The sequence below is a fragment of the Olea europaea genome, chromosome 20 (assembly GCF_002742605.1).
Source record: "Olea europaea var. sylvestris chromosome 20, O_europaea_v1, whole genome shotgun sequence".
NCBI classification, from domain to species: domain Eukaryota; kingdom Viridiplantae; phylum Streptophyta; class Magnoliopsida; order Lamiales; family Oleaceae; genus Olea; species Olea europaea.
The window spans coordinates 18,062,848-18,080,897 of NC_036256.1; the positions used below are offsets into that span (position 1 = coordinate 18,062,848).

The 18,050-nt window shown below is 35.3% G+C and overlaps 2 protein-coding genes across 2 annotated transcripts; one reads left to right on the forward strand and one right to left on the reverse strand.

The window, feature by feature from the left end:
- Window positions 1–3,900: 3,900 nt before the first annotated feature.
- Window positions 3,901–6,723, forward strand: LOC111369146 (disease resistance protein RGA2-like). The gene has a single exon (XM_022990627.1). The coding sequence runs from the start codon at window positions 3,901–3,903 to the stop codon at window positions 6,721–6,723; it is 2,823 nt and encodes a 940-aa protein (XP_022846395.1).
- A 6,425-nt stretch (window positions 6,724–13,148) lies between these two features.
- On the reverse strand, window positions 13,149–15,577 carry LOC111369890. Its single transcript, XM_022991605.1, has 2 exons — window positions 15,225–15,577; window positions 13,149–13,872 (listed from the first exon to the last, which is right to left on the reverse strand). The coding sequence occupies exon 2, from the start codon at window positions 13,791–13,793 to the stop codon at window positions 13,419–13,421; it is 375 nt and encodes a 124-aa protein (XP_022847373.1). The 5' UTR covers window positions 13,794–13,872; window positions 15,225–15,577; the 3' UTR covers window positions 13,149–13,418.
- Between the last annotated feature and the right edge of the window lie 2,473 nt (window positions 15,578–18,050).

The window sequence follows — 18,050 nt, forward strand, 5'->3', positions numbered from 1 at the left end:
GTTTTACAAGTGCAACAGAATTTTGGTTCATGTTCGTAATAAACCACTTGCTCCCTCAATTTACCATTTGGGAGTTTCATCTTTACCGAACGGACCAGGCTCCTAGCTGCGTCCACCTCAACTAGAATCCGTGCAAATGATAATCGTCTCTTTGTAGTTGTGAGTAAATCAGTTGTGATTGGTTTTCCAATCTTTGTTGCAATCATACTCAGTGCATTGGGTGTCCAAAAATTTAGGGGCAGCCCCGGTAACGTCACCCACACCGGCATAATGCTAATATCGGTATCATCAAACTCGAAAAATGGTGGGACATGTTTTAACATCAGTGGTCGCCCATACACAAAATAAGGGCCTCCTTCTAGCACTTGTGTTCTATCCTCAGCATTCTCAAACTTGAACACGAGCCAACCACTTTGATGGACAAAGTACTGGTACTTTACCCCCCATTGATTACACATTTGCAAGAGGGCTGTTTTGCCTGGGAATCGTCGAGCAAAATACCCCACCAGGCAGTAACCCCAAGCTGTGTGATCATCTTCAATATCAGCTTCCTCAAAAACAAGTATATCTGGCAGGTTCTCGCAGGTTTTAAGCTTGAAACCATTCTCACGCTTACGGTTCTCCTTGAATAAACTAGTCCACTGTGTCTTAGTGGAATCTGATTCCTTTTCTTGGCCTGAAATGTTGGTTTGCTTAACTGCAGTAGATTCATCCTCTGAAGCTGTATCTTCATCACCAAGTGTTTGAGATAAGCTTGGGGAATTTGAATTTGCATGGTCAAATTCCTGCTAGAATGTCTTGGCAGAATTCGTGGGATTGGTTGAGGATCCACCAACGTCCATTCCTTCATTTCCTTGTGTAGATTCTGCCACATTTGGTAATTTCCCAGAATTTTTGGGAAGTGCTGGAAATTCAGCCTGACTTGAGGTATTACTTGGTAAGTTACCAACCTGATTGGGCGTCTGATTTGGTAACTTGCGAGCACCGTTTGGTAACCTCCCACCATTATTGTTATTAGCCTTTTTTCCCATATGGAAAGGCTGAAAACGTGCAATGACCCAGTCTACAATCTCTCTCCTTCCAAATTAAGCTTTCCAGCGCCACCGTAGATCCGGCAACCCAATATGGTGGCCGGAATCTGTAAAGACAGCACTAATTCAACTAATCCAAGAAAAGGGTAAAATCAAACATGAACCAGAAGATTTGAGGCTCTATTGAACGAAATCCAAAAGAATATTCAAAACTTCGAAGAACACCTCAATGAATCTGGATGAAACTTGAAAAAAAAATGGATGAAAAACCAGAAATCCAAGCTGTAAATCTGATTCTCACGTAAAAGACTTATGGAAAAATCAAGGGAGGAACTAAAAATCTCTCAAGGCAAGTGTGCACAAAGTGGGATTTTCTCTCACTAGGTTGAGAGCATCTCTCTCTAACACACTTTTGAAGTCATCATAATTCTTTATGCTAACGGAAGTGGATGTAGTGATTAATGGTTTGAGTATCATAATTCATTACTTTATGCTAATGGAAGTGGATATAATTTTTTTTTTTTTTTACAAGGTGTCCGGGCTTGCGTCCGACTAGATCCTTGTCCCTGAACCTCCGGCCCCTCAGCAGCTCAGGGAGGTAAATCGCAGGATGTGCCCTTGTTGGCTCCCAGGTTCCCACAACTCATTTGGACTCCTTCCGCAAAGAGAGCTCTCCTCGCTGGGCGTTTGTTCAACCAAATGGCTTCCCCTCCATTTTAGCACCCAGTGTTAACTCCAGGAATCGAACTCTCCACCCTTGCTTCCAGCGTCCCAGCGAAGTGATTGTTCCACCAACTCGGATGTGCCCTGAGGGGCTCATAATTCTTTACTTTATGTTAACGGAAGAGGATGTCGTGACTAATGGTTCAAGATCCTGTTTGAAAGGGATTAATTTCACAAACGATCACTGAACTTATAAAAAAAATACAAAACGGTCACTGAAATTTAAAACTTTCAGTAACAGTCACTTAAATATTGAGATGCTTTCAAAAATGGTCACTGAAGTTTAAAAACTTTCAGAAACGGTCACCTAAGTTTAAAAATTTTTGAGCTACTTTTGCGGCAATTTTTCGATCACTTTCGACCATCGATACCACCGGATTTTGATATTGTTGGAAAGCCTACAATGTCCTCTTCAATTCTAACGAAAAATCTCCCCCAAACTCCAAAGGATTCGGCCGAAATAAACCCACAAAGTTTGCTATCCGAAAAGGCGAAAATCTGTCCAGATTTTAAGATTTTTGGGGGATTTTTGCAACGATTTTTGACAACTTCCGCCCACCAAAATAGCCAAATTTTGATACCGTTAAAAAGCCTACAATGTCCTCTTTAATTAGCATCCAAAATATCCTCCAAACTCCAAAGGATTCGGTTGGAATAAACTCACAAATTCGACATCCCAAAAAAGGTAAAAATCTGGGCAGATTCAGGATGCCAAATTTTGTGGGTTTATTCTGGCCAAATTCTTTGGATTCATTGGGAGATATTGAGTGGAAATTGAAGATGAGATTGTGGGCTTTCCAATGGTACCAAAATCTTACGGTCTTGGTGGTCGGAAGTTGCCGCAAAAGTCGCCAAAAAAACTAAAAACTCTGGGCAGATTTTCGCCTTTTCGGGTAGCCAATTTTGTGGGTTTATTCCGGCCGAAACCTTTGGAGTTTGAGGAAGATTTTTCCTGGTAATTGAAGAGGACATTGTAATCTTTCCAACGGTATCAAAATCAGGTGGTATTGGTGGTCGAAAGTTGCCTCAAAAGTAGCCCAAAAAATTTGAAAAATCTTGCCAGATTTTCGCCTTTTTGGGATGCCAACTTTGCGGGTTTATTTCAGCTGAATCCTTTGGAGTTTGGGGGGAGATTTTAGATGGTAATTGAAGATGACATTGTGGGATTTTCAACGGTATCAAAATCCGGCTGTCTTGATAGCCAAAAGTCACCGAAAAATCACCATAAAAGTCGCCCAAAAATCTGAAAATCTGGGCAGATTTTCAGATTTTTTGGGGTGACTTTTGTGGCGATTTTCCATTCGAAGAGTTACAGAGAGATTTTGTGTGGTAATTGAAGAGGATATCGTGGGCTTTCCAATGGTATCGAAATTCGATGGTATCGGTGGTTGAAAGTAGTCGAAAAATTACCGCAAAAGTAAACAAAAAAACTAAATTTTTTTTTCAACTTCAGTGACTTCTTTGAAACTTTTTAAATTTCAGTGACCGTTTTGTAGTTTTTCTATAAGTTCAGTGACCGTTTGTGAAATTAACCCTATTTGAAACTATTAAAATAAGTTTATTTATTTATTATTATTTTTTTGTTTTGGGAAAATGAGAATAGTGATTTAATTTTTTCTAGAATACATAGTTAAAAACTAAAAAAAAAAAAAAAAAAAAAAATTTAAAAAAAAAATTTTTTTTTTAAATTTTTTTTTTTTTTTTTTTGGGAAAAAGAGAAAAGTGATTTTATTTTTTTTAAAAAAAAAAATTAAAAAAAAAAAAAAAAAAAAAAAAAAGAATTTACATACAAAATATTTTATTGTGAGTATGTGAAATTTAAAAAAAAAAAAAGGATTTTGTTTTAATGGTTGTCAAAAGCGTAATAATTCTTTACTTTATGCTAACGAAAGTGAATGTAGTGACTAATGGTTTAAATATCATTATTCTTTACTTTATGCGAACGAAGTGAATGTAGTGATTATGGTTAGTATCATAAGTCGTTTCTTTAAAGTTGCGTAAAGAATTTGTGTACCCTTTTTAAACAGAGAAAAAAATCATCTACACCACAAACAATTCCACTGTGCAATTTGTATCTACCCTTTTCTCTTTCTCTACCTACCGAAATCAATCAATCACTCACACCAAATTTCCGAAGCAAGAAAAAATGGAAGCTGTGGCTACTGAAGGTGTAAAATTTATTCTGGAGAAATTGTTTGAGGTAGCCTCTGAAGAATTCAAACTTGTGCGGGGTTTCAAGAAGGAATTTGCGAATCTAAAAAAATACTTGAAAATGATCAACGAAGTCTTGAAAGATGCTGAGAGGCGCGAAATCACCGACAGTGCTGTTAAAAGCTGGCTCAAGGACCTCGAAGATGCTGTATATGATGCCGACAATGTTTTGGACGAGATCAAATATGAAGATTTGAGTCGTACGATCCAAACCCAGCACAAGATTAAGCCAAAGGGGTGCTTAAACATCCCTTGCCATACTACTACCACTTTGGCATTTCAATGGAAGATGGCTCACAAAATCAACGACATAAATGCCGACTTCAAAAGGATAAACAACGAAGCTGATAGTCTTGGCCTCAACAGAGTTAAAGATTATCCTCTTGCAAAGCCTCTGGCCATTGACACTACTAGCTTCACTGTTGATCCAATTGTCATTGGAAGAGAAACTGATGAATCAGAAATTCTGGAGACGCTAACCAGCTCGATCCATAATGTCCTCTCAGTCCTTCCCATAGTCGGAATGGGAGGGATTGGAAAGACGACTTTAGCACGCAAGATCTACAATCACCATCGTACAAAAACCCATTTCGACAAAAGGATTTGGGTTTGTGTATCAGAAAATTTTGATCAGATGACGCTTTATAAAAGGATCCTGGAATCATTATTGAACAAAGATTTTGGTGGAGGTAGCAAGCAAGTTGTTGTTCAAAAGATTGCAGAGGAATTAAAACACAAAAGGTACTTGATTGTTCTCGATGATTTATGGAACAAAGAAACAATAGTTTGGGATGATTTCAAAAGTACTTTGGTGGGAGTTAGCTCCAACAAAGGAAATTTCATTATCGTCACCACACGTGAAGAAGAGGTGGCATTGATTGTGAACACTTGGAGTAGTCCTCGTAGGTTGAAGCAATTAACAAATAGTGAATGTTGGTCCATTATCAAAGCAAGGGCATTTCAAGATAAAGAAGTACCAGAACAATTTGAGATTACTGGGAAAGAGATAGCTAGCAAATGTAGAGGTGTACCTCTAGCAGCAAATATGGTGGGAAGAGTTTTGCAAGGAAAGGAGATAGAAGAGTGGGATTCAGTTCTACAGTTCGGGCTTTCAAATCTTAAAGAGGGTGAGAAGGGTGTGTTGCAAGTCTTAAAGGTAAGCTATGATCGCTTACCTTCTTCATCACTGAAAAAATGTTTTGCCTATTGTTCAATATTTATCAAGGATTCGGTCATAGATAGAAAAGACTTAATCCAGCTCTGGATGGCGGAAGGATTTCTTCCCAATAATCTAAAAAGTGAGATGGAGACTACAGGCAATAAATTTTTTAATATTTTGTTGCAAAACTTCTTCTTCCAAGAGCCTGAAAAGGACAAGTACGACAATATCATAAGCTGCAAGATGCACGATCTTGTCCACGATCTTGCATGTTTAGTTTCAGAATCAAAAAGTTTCATGAATATGGAGAGTCGCACTGTTGATGACATTCCTCAAGTTAGACACCTTGCAATAGAATCAATTGGAGAGGACATAAAAGAGAAAGCCAGTTATCTTAGCACATTGTTCTTGAGAAGCAGCATACCACATGAAATTTTGTCGTACTTCAAGCATTTGCATTCTCTAAAGCTATGTGATGCAGATATTAAAGAATTGCCAACATCAATTGGCACGTTGAAACATTTGAGATATCTTGATGTGTCCTACAATGATGATCTCACTACTCTGCCAGAAACTGTTTGCAAGCTCTACAATTTGCAAACCTTGAGGATTCTATACAACTACGTATTTCCTGGGCTTCAACGGCTTCCTAGAGATTTGCAATTCTTGATTTGTTTAAGGCATCTCTGTATTAATGATATTAGCGATAATTTCGAGATGCCACCTAAAATCGGAAGTTTTTCTTGCCTTCAAACATTGCCATTATTTTGTGTGGGTGACAAGGTAGATTGTCGAATCGATGAGCTAGGAAAGTTGAAGAATTTAAAGGACAAACTACAGATACGGAATCTAGAATTGTTGAGCTGCAAAACAGAAGCTGAGCATGCAGATATGGCTGGAAAGCGAAACATCTATAAGCTACACTTTCATTGGAAAGAGTCAACGGATTCCACAGAACGCAACATCAATGACGAGAGTGTACTTGAAGGGCTGCAACCTCATGAAAAGCTAAAAAGACTAACAATTGAAGGATTCCGAGGTAAAAACTTCCCATTGTGGACTACAAATATGAAAATTAATAAAGGCAATAGCGGCTCTTGGGTGAAATTTGATAAACTAATCAAGATCGAATTTCGAAATTGCCACAAATGTGAAGAAATCCCAATGCTCGGCCACCTACCACTCCTCAAGTATCTAAAGTTGTATGGTCTGACTAGTGTAAGATCGATACGATCATCATTCTATGGAGAGAGTGATTGCAGCTCAACTAGCAGCAGCGATGGCCAAGAGACGAGAGTATCATTCCCATCACTTAAAAGTCTTAGAATACAGGAAATGCCGAATCTAACAAAGTGGGAAGAAGCACAAATGAGCAGAATGCAAGTGTTTCCTTGCCTTGAATATTTGATGTTATCTAATTGTGAAAAGTTGACTCATGTTCCCCACTTGCGGGGTTGCGGAGCTTCTCTTAAAGAGATGATAATTTGGTCTTGTCCTGAATTGAGGGAATTACCCTGTGACCTAGACAGCCTCCAGTCTCTTGAGAAATTGACAGTATTAGAATGTAAAAATCTGCAATCAGTTTCGTATAAAAAATGACAAGAAGGTCTCCGTTCCCTTCAGAGCTGGAAATTCGTAATTGCCATGAGCTACCTGCCAAATGAAATGCCAGAGTAATGTATGTCTCTACCTGCCAAATGGGTGGAGGAATGCCCTAATCTTACATCACTTCCTGAATTGAGTGGGAAGGGATCTCTGCAGCATCTATGGGTGTATAGATGCTGTAATCTCACTTCACTTCCTGAAATGAGTTGGATGGGAACTCTACAGGTACTAATTGTAATTATGTAACGTCTTGAACTCTTTTTCATTATTATTGTTATTTTTAAATAAAAATTAAGCTCGATGTGCTATCAAAACTTTTCTCTATCGAATTTAAGCGGAACTATATCGAAAATACTCGATTTCAAATTATTAAACAACATAATAAATATCGTGCATAAAAATTAACACAAAGACATTCTTCATATAAAATTGTCAATTATCCTTTCTACTTTCTAGAAAATTTAGTCGACGATCCCATTAACATCGCTCCGTCAATCTTCCATGCACCTACACGACCCGTTCTCATCTAAAAATATTGTAAGAGTAAGTATTTTGAAAACACTAAGTAAGAATACGTGTACATCCTTATTCACATAATATAAATATAAAAATAGCATAACATACCAACATTTCTTAAGAATCCCCATATCCCGTAGGATTTAACATCTTTGATCAAACGGTCCATCCCGAAGGATTTAACATATTCTCTTTGACCTCACGGTCCATCCCGAAAGATTTAACTTCTTTTATTTGACCTCACGGTCCATCCCGAAGGATTTAACATAGAATTCGACTCGAAGGCCTTAAAGTATTTCATCCCAAAATTTACGTAAATGTCAAGAAATAAGAATTTACCACTTGCACATGTATTCTTACCTTAATTTGATATCTAAGAATTTGTATGAAAATGACTCGGAGATAACATAAAATAAAGCCTTTTCAACAATGAAATTCACGGGTATGAATTTGTATAGAAATGAAGTTGTGAATTTGTTTTAAAAGTAAAGCGCTCACTGAGAATATATATACACGCATAAAAGTCATTTAACACGTAACATGAACCAACGAAACGCCTGTGGTTAAATGTATACTTGATGATGTTAATAAATTAATATATTATTAATAGACACGTCTTATCACGTCAAATGGTTAGAATTCTAGAAACGGATCAATTACACTGTAAATTTAATGAGTGATGATAAAACCATTTCAAATTCGAAAGTGCAAAGTGAGGATATACATGTTTCCTTTACAATCATAAATCACATATTTCTAGGAAAAATCATTTTATATTGTTTACACGTAAAGATAACACATTTCGTTTTATTAGAATAACTCGGGCAGACTAGCTCAAAATTACTTTTTCTTGATTCCGAATTATACAATTTAACAAGAGCTATAAAACGAATATAATATTGATATATTTTATCAACTTCTAAAAATACATAAATATTCGACCCATATAATATTTCAAAAAATGCACGTAAGCAAATAAGTTATTTGTACAAATAAGCGAGTCAAGTCTACCACTTCAACTTTGGACTTTTAATATAACGACAAATCTTCATTTGCTAAATGATAAGTTTAGGTCCATATAGTAAAAAAATGCGGGGTGTTACATCCCTTTCCCCTTAAATTAATTTCGTCCTCGAAATTATCTTATTTAGTCAAAAAGCTCTAAAGATGTGACTTTTATTTTCTCCTCTTTCTAGTGACTTGATAAGTTTTATCCATGTATATCACATAAATATTCAATTATGTTCTATCTTTGTCAATCATCTTATACATTCTGCTCTTGGACCTTTAATTAGATGACCAATCACCATATCTTTATGTACAAAAATAAAAACTTGCTTAACACATTTCATTCTAACATTATAAGCATTTCATGGAATCAAGCTTAAATGATTAATAAATCATGCTTGAAAGTAAGCTTAAACATAGCATTTCTTCCATACCTTGGGTTCATCAGACGGTAGTTGATTGACGGGTGCTAATGCCACTGGTCTTATTTTAACACTCGTTTAATAAAATCTCATAATGTATAGAACAAAATAAAATAGCAAATAGACACTTACAGGCAGGTAACTAACAAAATATTAATAATCAATTCCTTTAAAACTATGAAACAGTAACCCATCATGTAACAAAGTTCAACGGTGTTCATGCTCATACCATCATTTTTTTTAGCAAGAATTTACTCAATATGAAAGTCTTTCGATGGCCCGACATATCGTCAGTATATTTCATTTAAACGTGATGGCCAAGGACGGAGCCAGAAAGATATGTTAGAATGGGCTGAAAATTAAATTTTTTCATAAATGCTCTTTGCTATTCAGGGCCCCATGGGATTAGTCGAGGGGCGCGTAAGCTGGCTCGGACACCCATGGTTATCAAAAAAAAATAAAAAAATAAATGCTCTTTGCTATTCGAGATTTAGTTTAAAAGGTTACACTCTTTACGCTACTGACAAAATGGATCAAGATATATTTTTAAACATCTATGACAAAATTCTAACAAATATATTTTTAAATGATAAAAGTAAATATAAAGCATATTTCCATTTCGTGTTTGAAATAAATAAATTTTTAAATCACAAGTATAAATAAACAATATATGAAAAAATACGTTAGAAAAAATTAATTACTTTTAAACTTAGTCAAACATGTGACATGCTACAATAAGTTATTTATCTTTACTTTAATCAATAAAAATTATTTCTAATATAATAAATTAATTTGATTATAAATGAACTATTTAAATTTAGGGCATGTTTGAGCCACAATATTCTAAAAAATGTATTTTTAAACAGTGATTTGATATCATTTCAATCACACATTCTTCAATAAAATAATATTACACACAAATCAAAATATTTTCCTTATTTTTTAACTACACATTTCCCATCAATACACTATTCAAGAATACATTATTACCAAAATAATGTGGCTCAAACACCCCCTTAAATAATTGAACATTAGATTTGGGTTGGGAATGAAGTTAATTGTGCTAAAAATTAATTTATAGACTAGGCTAAATTTTTATTCTTCTTTATTTCACCAATAAATTGGACTGAATTTTCCATTTTTTACAAGTCAATTAGCTATTGGGCTGAGGCTGGGCTACAGCCCACCCCAGCCCCCCTCTCCCTCCGTCTCTGGTGATGGCTGTCATATTAACTATTTTAAGTTGGCAACTGAGGTATTCAGCAAGTATTTTATCTTCCATGGAACCAGGCATACTGATGAATACAAACATAGAAAGAGTACTTACAAAAGATGTAACATGACAGGATAGAAATTGAATGAATGATGGCTTTAACATATAAATCACTGCAACATTGGTTACACAGGCCATTAATTAATTAATGCATGTAAATTTGGTAAATTGTTCAATAATGCTGCAGAGTCTTTTATCTTCATAGGTCTTATTATCGAATTTTATATCGACGGCAAAATAGCATAAAAACTCTAGACCAAACCAATAGCCAAAATATTGAGCCAGAGCCGGCCTTGAGAATTAGGAGGCCCTAAGCAACAAAATATTTTGAGGCCCACGTACTTTTTTCTTTTACACGTGTAACAATATTAAATTAAATAAAAAAATATATCTATATTTAAATGAAAAATTTGTACAATCTAAAAGATAAAATTGCAAAATTAAAAATCACTTACAATCCGAGATATTAGGCTAGCATCATCTCTTGTGACATGGTTGATCGAAGATAAGATTTAATCAATTTCAACTTTGAAAAACTTCTTTCAACGGATGCAACGACAACGGTACAGGAGAGAAGCATACCTTCAATGACAAAGAAACTGCACGTGCAAGCTCAGTATCTTCTAGATGGGACTGCCTAGGCTGATGAGTGGGATTCCTAAGATCCTGTATCAGATCAACATATTTCGATAATTACAACTCACATTACAGGGAAAAAATGACTCATACATTCAAACTGAATCACATACAACGTGATCATCAAATTGTTGATTTGACATTGCAGCATCCCATTTGGAAGCCTCAATGTGCAGTTTAAGAAACATCTTCAATTATAGGAGTAGTATCAGACAACCAGAAGCTCCACTACCATCCTTAACCTCAATTGGGATCTCCCTCACCTCTCTTGGATGTGAAACAAATGATGAACCACTACCAAAACCAGTACCACTATCAAATATAGTTCTGGTGAAGTTTGGATCAAGTAAAGAAAATGGATTCAAATCCCTAGCAGAGGGTAATAGCGAAAAAGGTCTAAGGGTTCAGCTAGAATCGGGTCATCTATATCCATAACATCATTCCAAGGAGCAGTGAAAGATGCCTCTTGCGTTCTAAACACAGAGAAACAATAATGTAATAGAAGATGTTTTGATTTAAAAGTACATAGGTATTTGAAGGGAAAGAAGAAGGAAAAAAAGAAAGATTCAAAAGGACTGGAAAAATGCCTACATGTTTCTATACCTCACTGAAATGTGAATTGACAGCTTCATTCAGGTTGCCATGATGCTCCTTCTCAACACAGCACATATAATATACTTGGGCAATAAAATCAAACACAACATTCAAAACCTCCTTTCAAATAAATTATTTTGCAGGTTAGTTTGCATACCAAAAAAAAAAAAAAATAGAGGGCAACAGCACATAAAGGTTTCACATATCATAAAATTCTAAGATAACCAATGATTAATGAATTTCAATATTCTTCCAGTTAATCAAAGATTCTGGCTCTGCAAACTTAGTGGTTTAATCATCACACCATCCAAATTCAGTATAATTTCTTCCTCGTCTACCAATAATCATCATTCTAAATTCCAAAAATCCAAAGACAGAAAGAGCTTTGCTATTAATTATTATATGATAAACCAATTACAATTTACCTGAATAGATGAGCAGGGTCGGGAAAAAACAGCAAACTTTTGGAAGGAGATGTCTTCTGCCGACTGCCGAGATGGGCGCTAGAAAGCCAGGAGACTGAGGAGAGGAGGATACTGATTACTGAAGAATTATGATTTTTGAATTGGAAAAAGTAAAATGTAATCAAGCGGTGGAAGATTGGAAATCCAACCCTTAACCCTTTTCTATTTCGAATTGGAGCTCGTATGAATTTGGAATTTGCAGAGGAGATTTGGGAATTCTGAATGGAAGAAGAAGACTTTCCCTTCGGCTGAATGGGTGATAGGTCCCTTCAATTTCATTTTCCTTCCTGCACCAGCGTTTGGCGTCCCTTTCCTTCTTTAACCCTTTCAATTTGATGCCCAGGTGCTGGACTGCCGGTATGAAATCTAAGGCCCTGGGCCCAATCCACATTTTTGAGGCCCTAGGCCTTTGCCTAGGTGGCTTAGCCTCAGGATCGGCCCTGAATACAAGGAACAAATGGAACAATAAGAACACAATCCCATGTCCTTCATGCACAAAACCAATAATAAAAGCCAAAAAAGAAGCTTAGAGAAGAAAAGGATATGCTCCCCTTCCCCATAAAGAATACAATCACTCATACAAGATGAGTAAATTAATCATTTTCGCTGATTGGATGATATAATAATGAAAACCTTTCACCTAAAATACCAGAAAACATAAGCTGTCAGCTCATATCCATCTCTGATCCTCGATCAAACAAAAGCAGCCGTCTGGAGCAAATAGCAACAAATAGAGATAAAGAGAGTAAAGACGTGCTACATATTTTGAGTTCGATCTCTGTATACATTTTCAGCCATTACGTATCAAGGAAGAAGTAGAGAAAAAATGAATGGAAAGAAAAGAAAGAACCGATTTATTACATAATATATGATTATGCACTTATATATTTGAGAGAGATCTTCAACCACAAAAAATGCTAGTTGATAAGGTTTAACTGTGTCAAAATCATGCATCCGAATAAGAGTGAGTGTTTTTCTTTCGAAGGACAGGAGAAGAAATTTGGGTGCAGCCGATGCAGAAATTAGGACGCTTTCTTCAAAAGGACGAACGAAAATAAGAGCAAAATTGTGGTACTTCTCAAACTATGTGAATTGCACTAAGTAAAACTTTTATCAAGATTTTTACTGTAATAAACAGAATCCTAACCTGCTATAGATAAAGATGTAGGGATTGGCAAATAATAGCATCTGCAGATTACAAAGATATAGTTAGTAGTTATACTGAAGAATCCTAAACTTGCAGATTCTAGATGCATCTTTAGTTATCAGCAAGAAAAATATCGCATTTACGATAATCCAAAAGAGATCGTTCCAGTTGTGCTGTAGGGAGATGCGACAAATTTTCTCGAAAGCTATACTTGAAAGAAGATGAGCAATCAAGATCAATGACAAGAATCCAACCCAAGCACCATTCATTTGACCCCCTTTCCAAATAGCCCATCATATTCAGTGACACTGCACCATTCCGATTACTAGAGCAGTGAAGAAACAAGAACCCACAATAACTAAGAGATCCAGGAATTATGTGATATAATAGAATAGCCAAAAATGTTAGAACAGACTGTCATATGAACATCAAAAACATCACTTTTGCCATAGGTTACCAATATCTCACATATTATGGCGACACTGAAGATCAAGTTTGATCTGATTGAAACTTCCAACAATAAAAACAAGTTTAAGTTAAGATCCCCAGAAACGGGAATGACTAGATTTCACTTCCGCTATCAATTGCTGTTATAGGTATAAGTTATATCGCAGAGGCCAATCACCCGTTCAGTTGCAATCGACACCTGCTTCAGGAGCTCGACAAGGTTTGTTTTTCCTTCTATTCCCTTCACGACGAAATCCATTCAATTTGTTTGACTCCTCAGTGCTCGATGTGGTTCCATTTCCATTCTTCTCTTTCACGGAATCAATTTTCTCCTTCACCTGAGAATTTCGTTTTCTTTTCTTCCCGTTCTGTGATGCAGTCGAACATTTTGTTTCATTGCCCAATACACCATCTGTTGTGTCTTCACTCTCTCCATTTTGTATTTTCTCAGCCTCTTCTTCGTCTATGTCATCATTAAGTGATTTCTGAGGCCTACCCCTTCTCTTCTGTGCACGTGTTATTTCTTCCTCAGCACTTCCTGGATCATCTTGGTTCATGACATCCAGCTTCTTTCCTTTGCTTTAATCCTACCCATAATCTTCAACTCCACAGATATCACCCAAGTAATTTTTATTTCTGGCAAACAAAATAGCCACTAATCAAATGTAGCTTGGGTTGATAAAAATTTATAGAAGATTAAAATACAAGTACAATATTTCATGAAATCAGAACAAACACATTACAAGGTAAAGTAAGGCCCAAGAACTTCATATACCTAAGCAATTGCAGCCTTTGTACAGTGAATCAATATGAAACAACAATTTACACAATTGCAACATTAAATATAAATCTTGTGATCGTGTGTAACATATAAACAATGTGAAGCTGAGGAGCAAATATCATCATATTGATAAACTTAACTTACAAAATGACACTTCAAATATTAACATCTTGTGGAGAAAAATTCTAACTATGAAAATTGAATAATGGTAAGAAACACTAATCAAAATTTAGTAAATCGATAGCTAGAAAGAAATTTTCTGGGACAGAAACCAAGAGAATTTTAAACATCATATATTTGTCTATCCATTTTCAACAACTATAATTTTCAAGCAGGAGGGTTGCAATTTGTGATTATTCTTTCAAACTAAAACTCTTGTTCAGTTCAACTTGTCAATCAAAGGCACACGAGTCCAATATACCAAACATTTTCCCCAACGCAATTTGTAATATGATACATGATGAAATAATGGCTGCTTAAATCGATAAAATGGTGGTTAATATTTACATAAAATCAGCTTTAAATATGCTAAAAAGTTGCACTTGAGAATTTATGTTAAGGCATCCTCATTTAGCACAAACAAGCAACTAAAACCGCTTTAGTCGAGAGCACTTCCAACGATTTTTGTCTCTTCCACAAAACAAAAAAGGGTAAAAAAAAAAAAAAAAAACTCTATAAATATCCGATCAAGGAGCAGTGCTCTCACTCTATTCTAATTAGAATTCTTTGAATAAATTCCATTTATAAACTTAGAAGGCATGTTTGGTGCATAGCATTATAAATTGCAGAACCCTATAATCACAATTTAACCTTTTGTTCTCTCTAATGCAGTTCAATCCAACTTGCCAAACATACCAAGAGTGTTTAACTGTTATATACAATTCACTATACACAGAGAAACACAAGCTCACGAGGATCCCGGGGAACTCACATACACTGCGAAGAGAGAGAGATGTAAAATAAAAAATGAAGAAACTAAAGGCAAGCTCAGCTTTTTCAGAACCAATTATAAAACAGGCAGAAGAATGCTTACTAGTCATAACCATCTAACAACTAATTAAACAAATCAAATAAAAAATTAGATCTGTAGATTAATAAAACTACATATAGCCATACAATTTCAGATATTGAAATCTTCCACTTTACAGAACCCAAAAACATTACAAAACACAGATCAATTGGGCGGGGAGAAATGAATTGCACTCACCAAGAGAGAGCCATTTGAGGACTCATTGCAGTTAATATGTTAAACATGTGATGAATAGAATCCCAAAAAACCTCCAAGGCCCAGAAGAAATTTTCAATATAAGATTAATTTAAGAAGCTAAGGAAGTAAATTTTTGAACAAAATGTGGTCTTTGAATAACTGCAAAGAGACCTGATCAAGAAAGTTGAGAACTTGAACAGTGATTCAAGAAGATCAAGGATTGACCATTTCCTGATAGAACGAGCGGCCCATCAGCGCACCATAAATGGGCAAAACACACAGATGTTTGTGATTGGGTTTTGTAAATTGTAAGTGCAGTCTCTCAAGTGTGTATGATCTATGTTTGGCTAGTTTGTGAGTGTGTATGCGAGAGAGAAAAGTCGAGGTGAGCTGTAAGGGTAATTTTGAACAGACAAAATACGAGATCAAAAATTAAATTTCTCTTTTAAATGGAAATCTTAATTTTCATTGTACAAGACTATGTTGCAAAGCAATGATCTCCTATCATGGTAGGTAGGATAAAACATGATCATCACGATCAATTCTTTAAATTTTGACAATTAAGATGAAGTGGCAACTCCATGTTAGCAATCAAGAATTTTGTTAGCGGTCAAATATACAATTTTTGACAATTTAACTGATTTGGCGACGCTACGTTAGCGATCAAGAATTTTTACTACATTGAATTGTCAAATTTTTTTTGGCTTGAGCTAAGTCAGCAATGGCAAGATAACTCCTACCTACCTATTATCCACTTAATCTAGCAACTCCATTTGATCAATTGCAGAATTTATAGCAAAATATCAATTGAGTCACTAAAGTTCATATTAGCTTTAAATTGAGTTATTAAACTTCAATTTTATTTTTAATTTCACCACCCCTCGCCTACCATCTTCCAAATGAATGAAAATTTCTAGTGACAGTGATAAGATATAAAATGTCATGTTTTACATCCATTAATACATTTATTTTTGTGATTAATTAACGCCTAAATGTATTGAGTACCCTTATATTTTGATTTAGGTCGCAATTGGATGATTATGGCATAAATTAGAGGAACGGAGTGAAGAAGGACCAAAGTGAAAGAAATCAAAAGATCAAGGACTGAATTGCAAATATCCAAAAGTTGAACCGGGAGACGAACGATGGAATGAAGATTCAAGAGGTTTAGAGGTCAAGTGGATGAAGAAAGAAGTCAAAGAGGTGAAATCTAGTCGAAGTATAATCACACATCAATTTTCGATCGAAAAAGTAATGCACCGATTTTTAGCATTATATTGGGACCCATTTTCTACATGGTAAACGATCGAATTGGAAGATAACTTCTGAAGAAAAGTTGTATATCTTTGAGTTATCTTTTCAACGCAACTTGAATCACTTCAATCGGATATCGGGAGAGAAAGTTATGACTAAAATACTGAAAGCTATCCGGTGGAGAAAACTGTATAACCATGCGGTTGCACGAACTGGTTCAACAATTTCTGGAGCCTTTTTTATTGTTCTATGCAGTAGCATAGAAATATACCATGCGGCCGCATGGAAGGAATTTGAGGCGTGATTTTTTATTTCCTTTTTCCTTCCAACCATGTATGGAAACAAATCTTTTCACCACATAAATATCCTAATTCACCCTAGAACGTGAAAGAACGGCCCCAAATCACTTTTCTCTCTTTTGTGCTCTAAAATTGAAGATGTCTAGCTAATTTCTCATACTTGGTCGAGGATCTTGAAGCCCCGAAATCTATACAATTGTGAGATCGAATTGTTTTATTAGTTTAATTCATGTTTTTAGGTATTGAACATTCTTTTGCACTTATTTTCAATGATTGTTGTGTTTAATTGCTAGGATGTATACTAGTTTGTTATTCATTACAATCTGCTGCTAAATTAAACATAAAATCCGTAATTGTTTGGTTGATTTAACTTGTGAAGCAACTAGAATTAGTAATTTGCTAGTTTGGAAATTATTAAATCTCAGGAAGAATGTTTGAATAGGTTGAATGCAAACGTTTGGCTTGTGTTATCTAGTTCATCGATTTCTCTAATACGTAAAGCTGTTATTGAATTAAATCTTAGCGCTTGTCTATGGTTGTTTGATAATTAGGATTAGTTAGAAGGTTGTTGCCCTAACTAATTACACTTAGGGAGGAATAGAAAATTAATTTGAATGGTAATTATTTTTCCAACGGTGAATATTCAAAATATGAATTGATTCATACTTGCATCTATGATCAGTTGTAAAATTTCGAAGGTGGATATTGACTCAGGCCAATGTTAGTTTTTTTCATTGCTTTAATCCAATTTATTAATTTGCATTGTTTTTAATTAGAATTGATTTCAACACATTCAAAACCCAATTTTAGTTAATTTAGCATAGAAATACACTAATCACTCTTTGTGGGATCGACCATTACTTTCATTACTACATTTGTTTTAAGGAGAATATGTTTTAATTTGGAGTGCCTAGGACAGCACGCACCAGACAGCCATGGGTGAATTACACAGGGTCATGGGGTCAAATGACCCCACAAATTTTTGCACTTTTTTTTGGTTTATTTATTTTTTTATATTTTAAAGAAAATTGTTGTTTGATCTTTTATGACCTACTTTGATGCACTCATTATAGGATGTCAGATGAAGTTAAAATATTGCATTCTTAATACTATTTTGAAGTGCTCATGACCTAGTTTTTCGCTTATTAATGGCGTGTGAAATGGTCAATCATAGCAAAAGTTACAAAGGGTCAAAGTAGACCGTTTTAAACTAGTATTTCGATAATTTCGATAATATGCTAACTTTCAAAATCCATCGGCAATCGTATGCTAC

Excerpts from the sequence above, each read along its gene's own strand:
- LOC111369146 (XM_022990627.1), top strand. The coding sequence starts at position 3,901 with ATGGAAGCTGTGGCTACTGAAGGTGTAAAATTTATTCTGGAGAAATTG.
- LOC111369890 (XM_022991605.1), bottom strand. The coding sequence starts at position 13,793 with ATGAACCAAGATGATCCAGGAAGTGCTGAGGAAGAAATAACACGTGCA.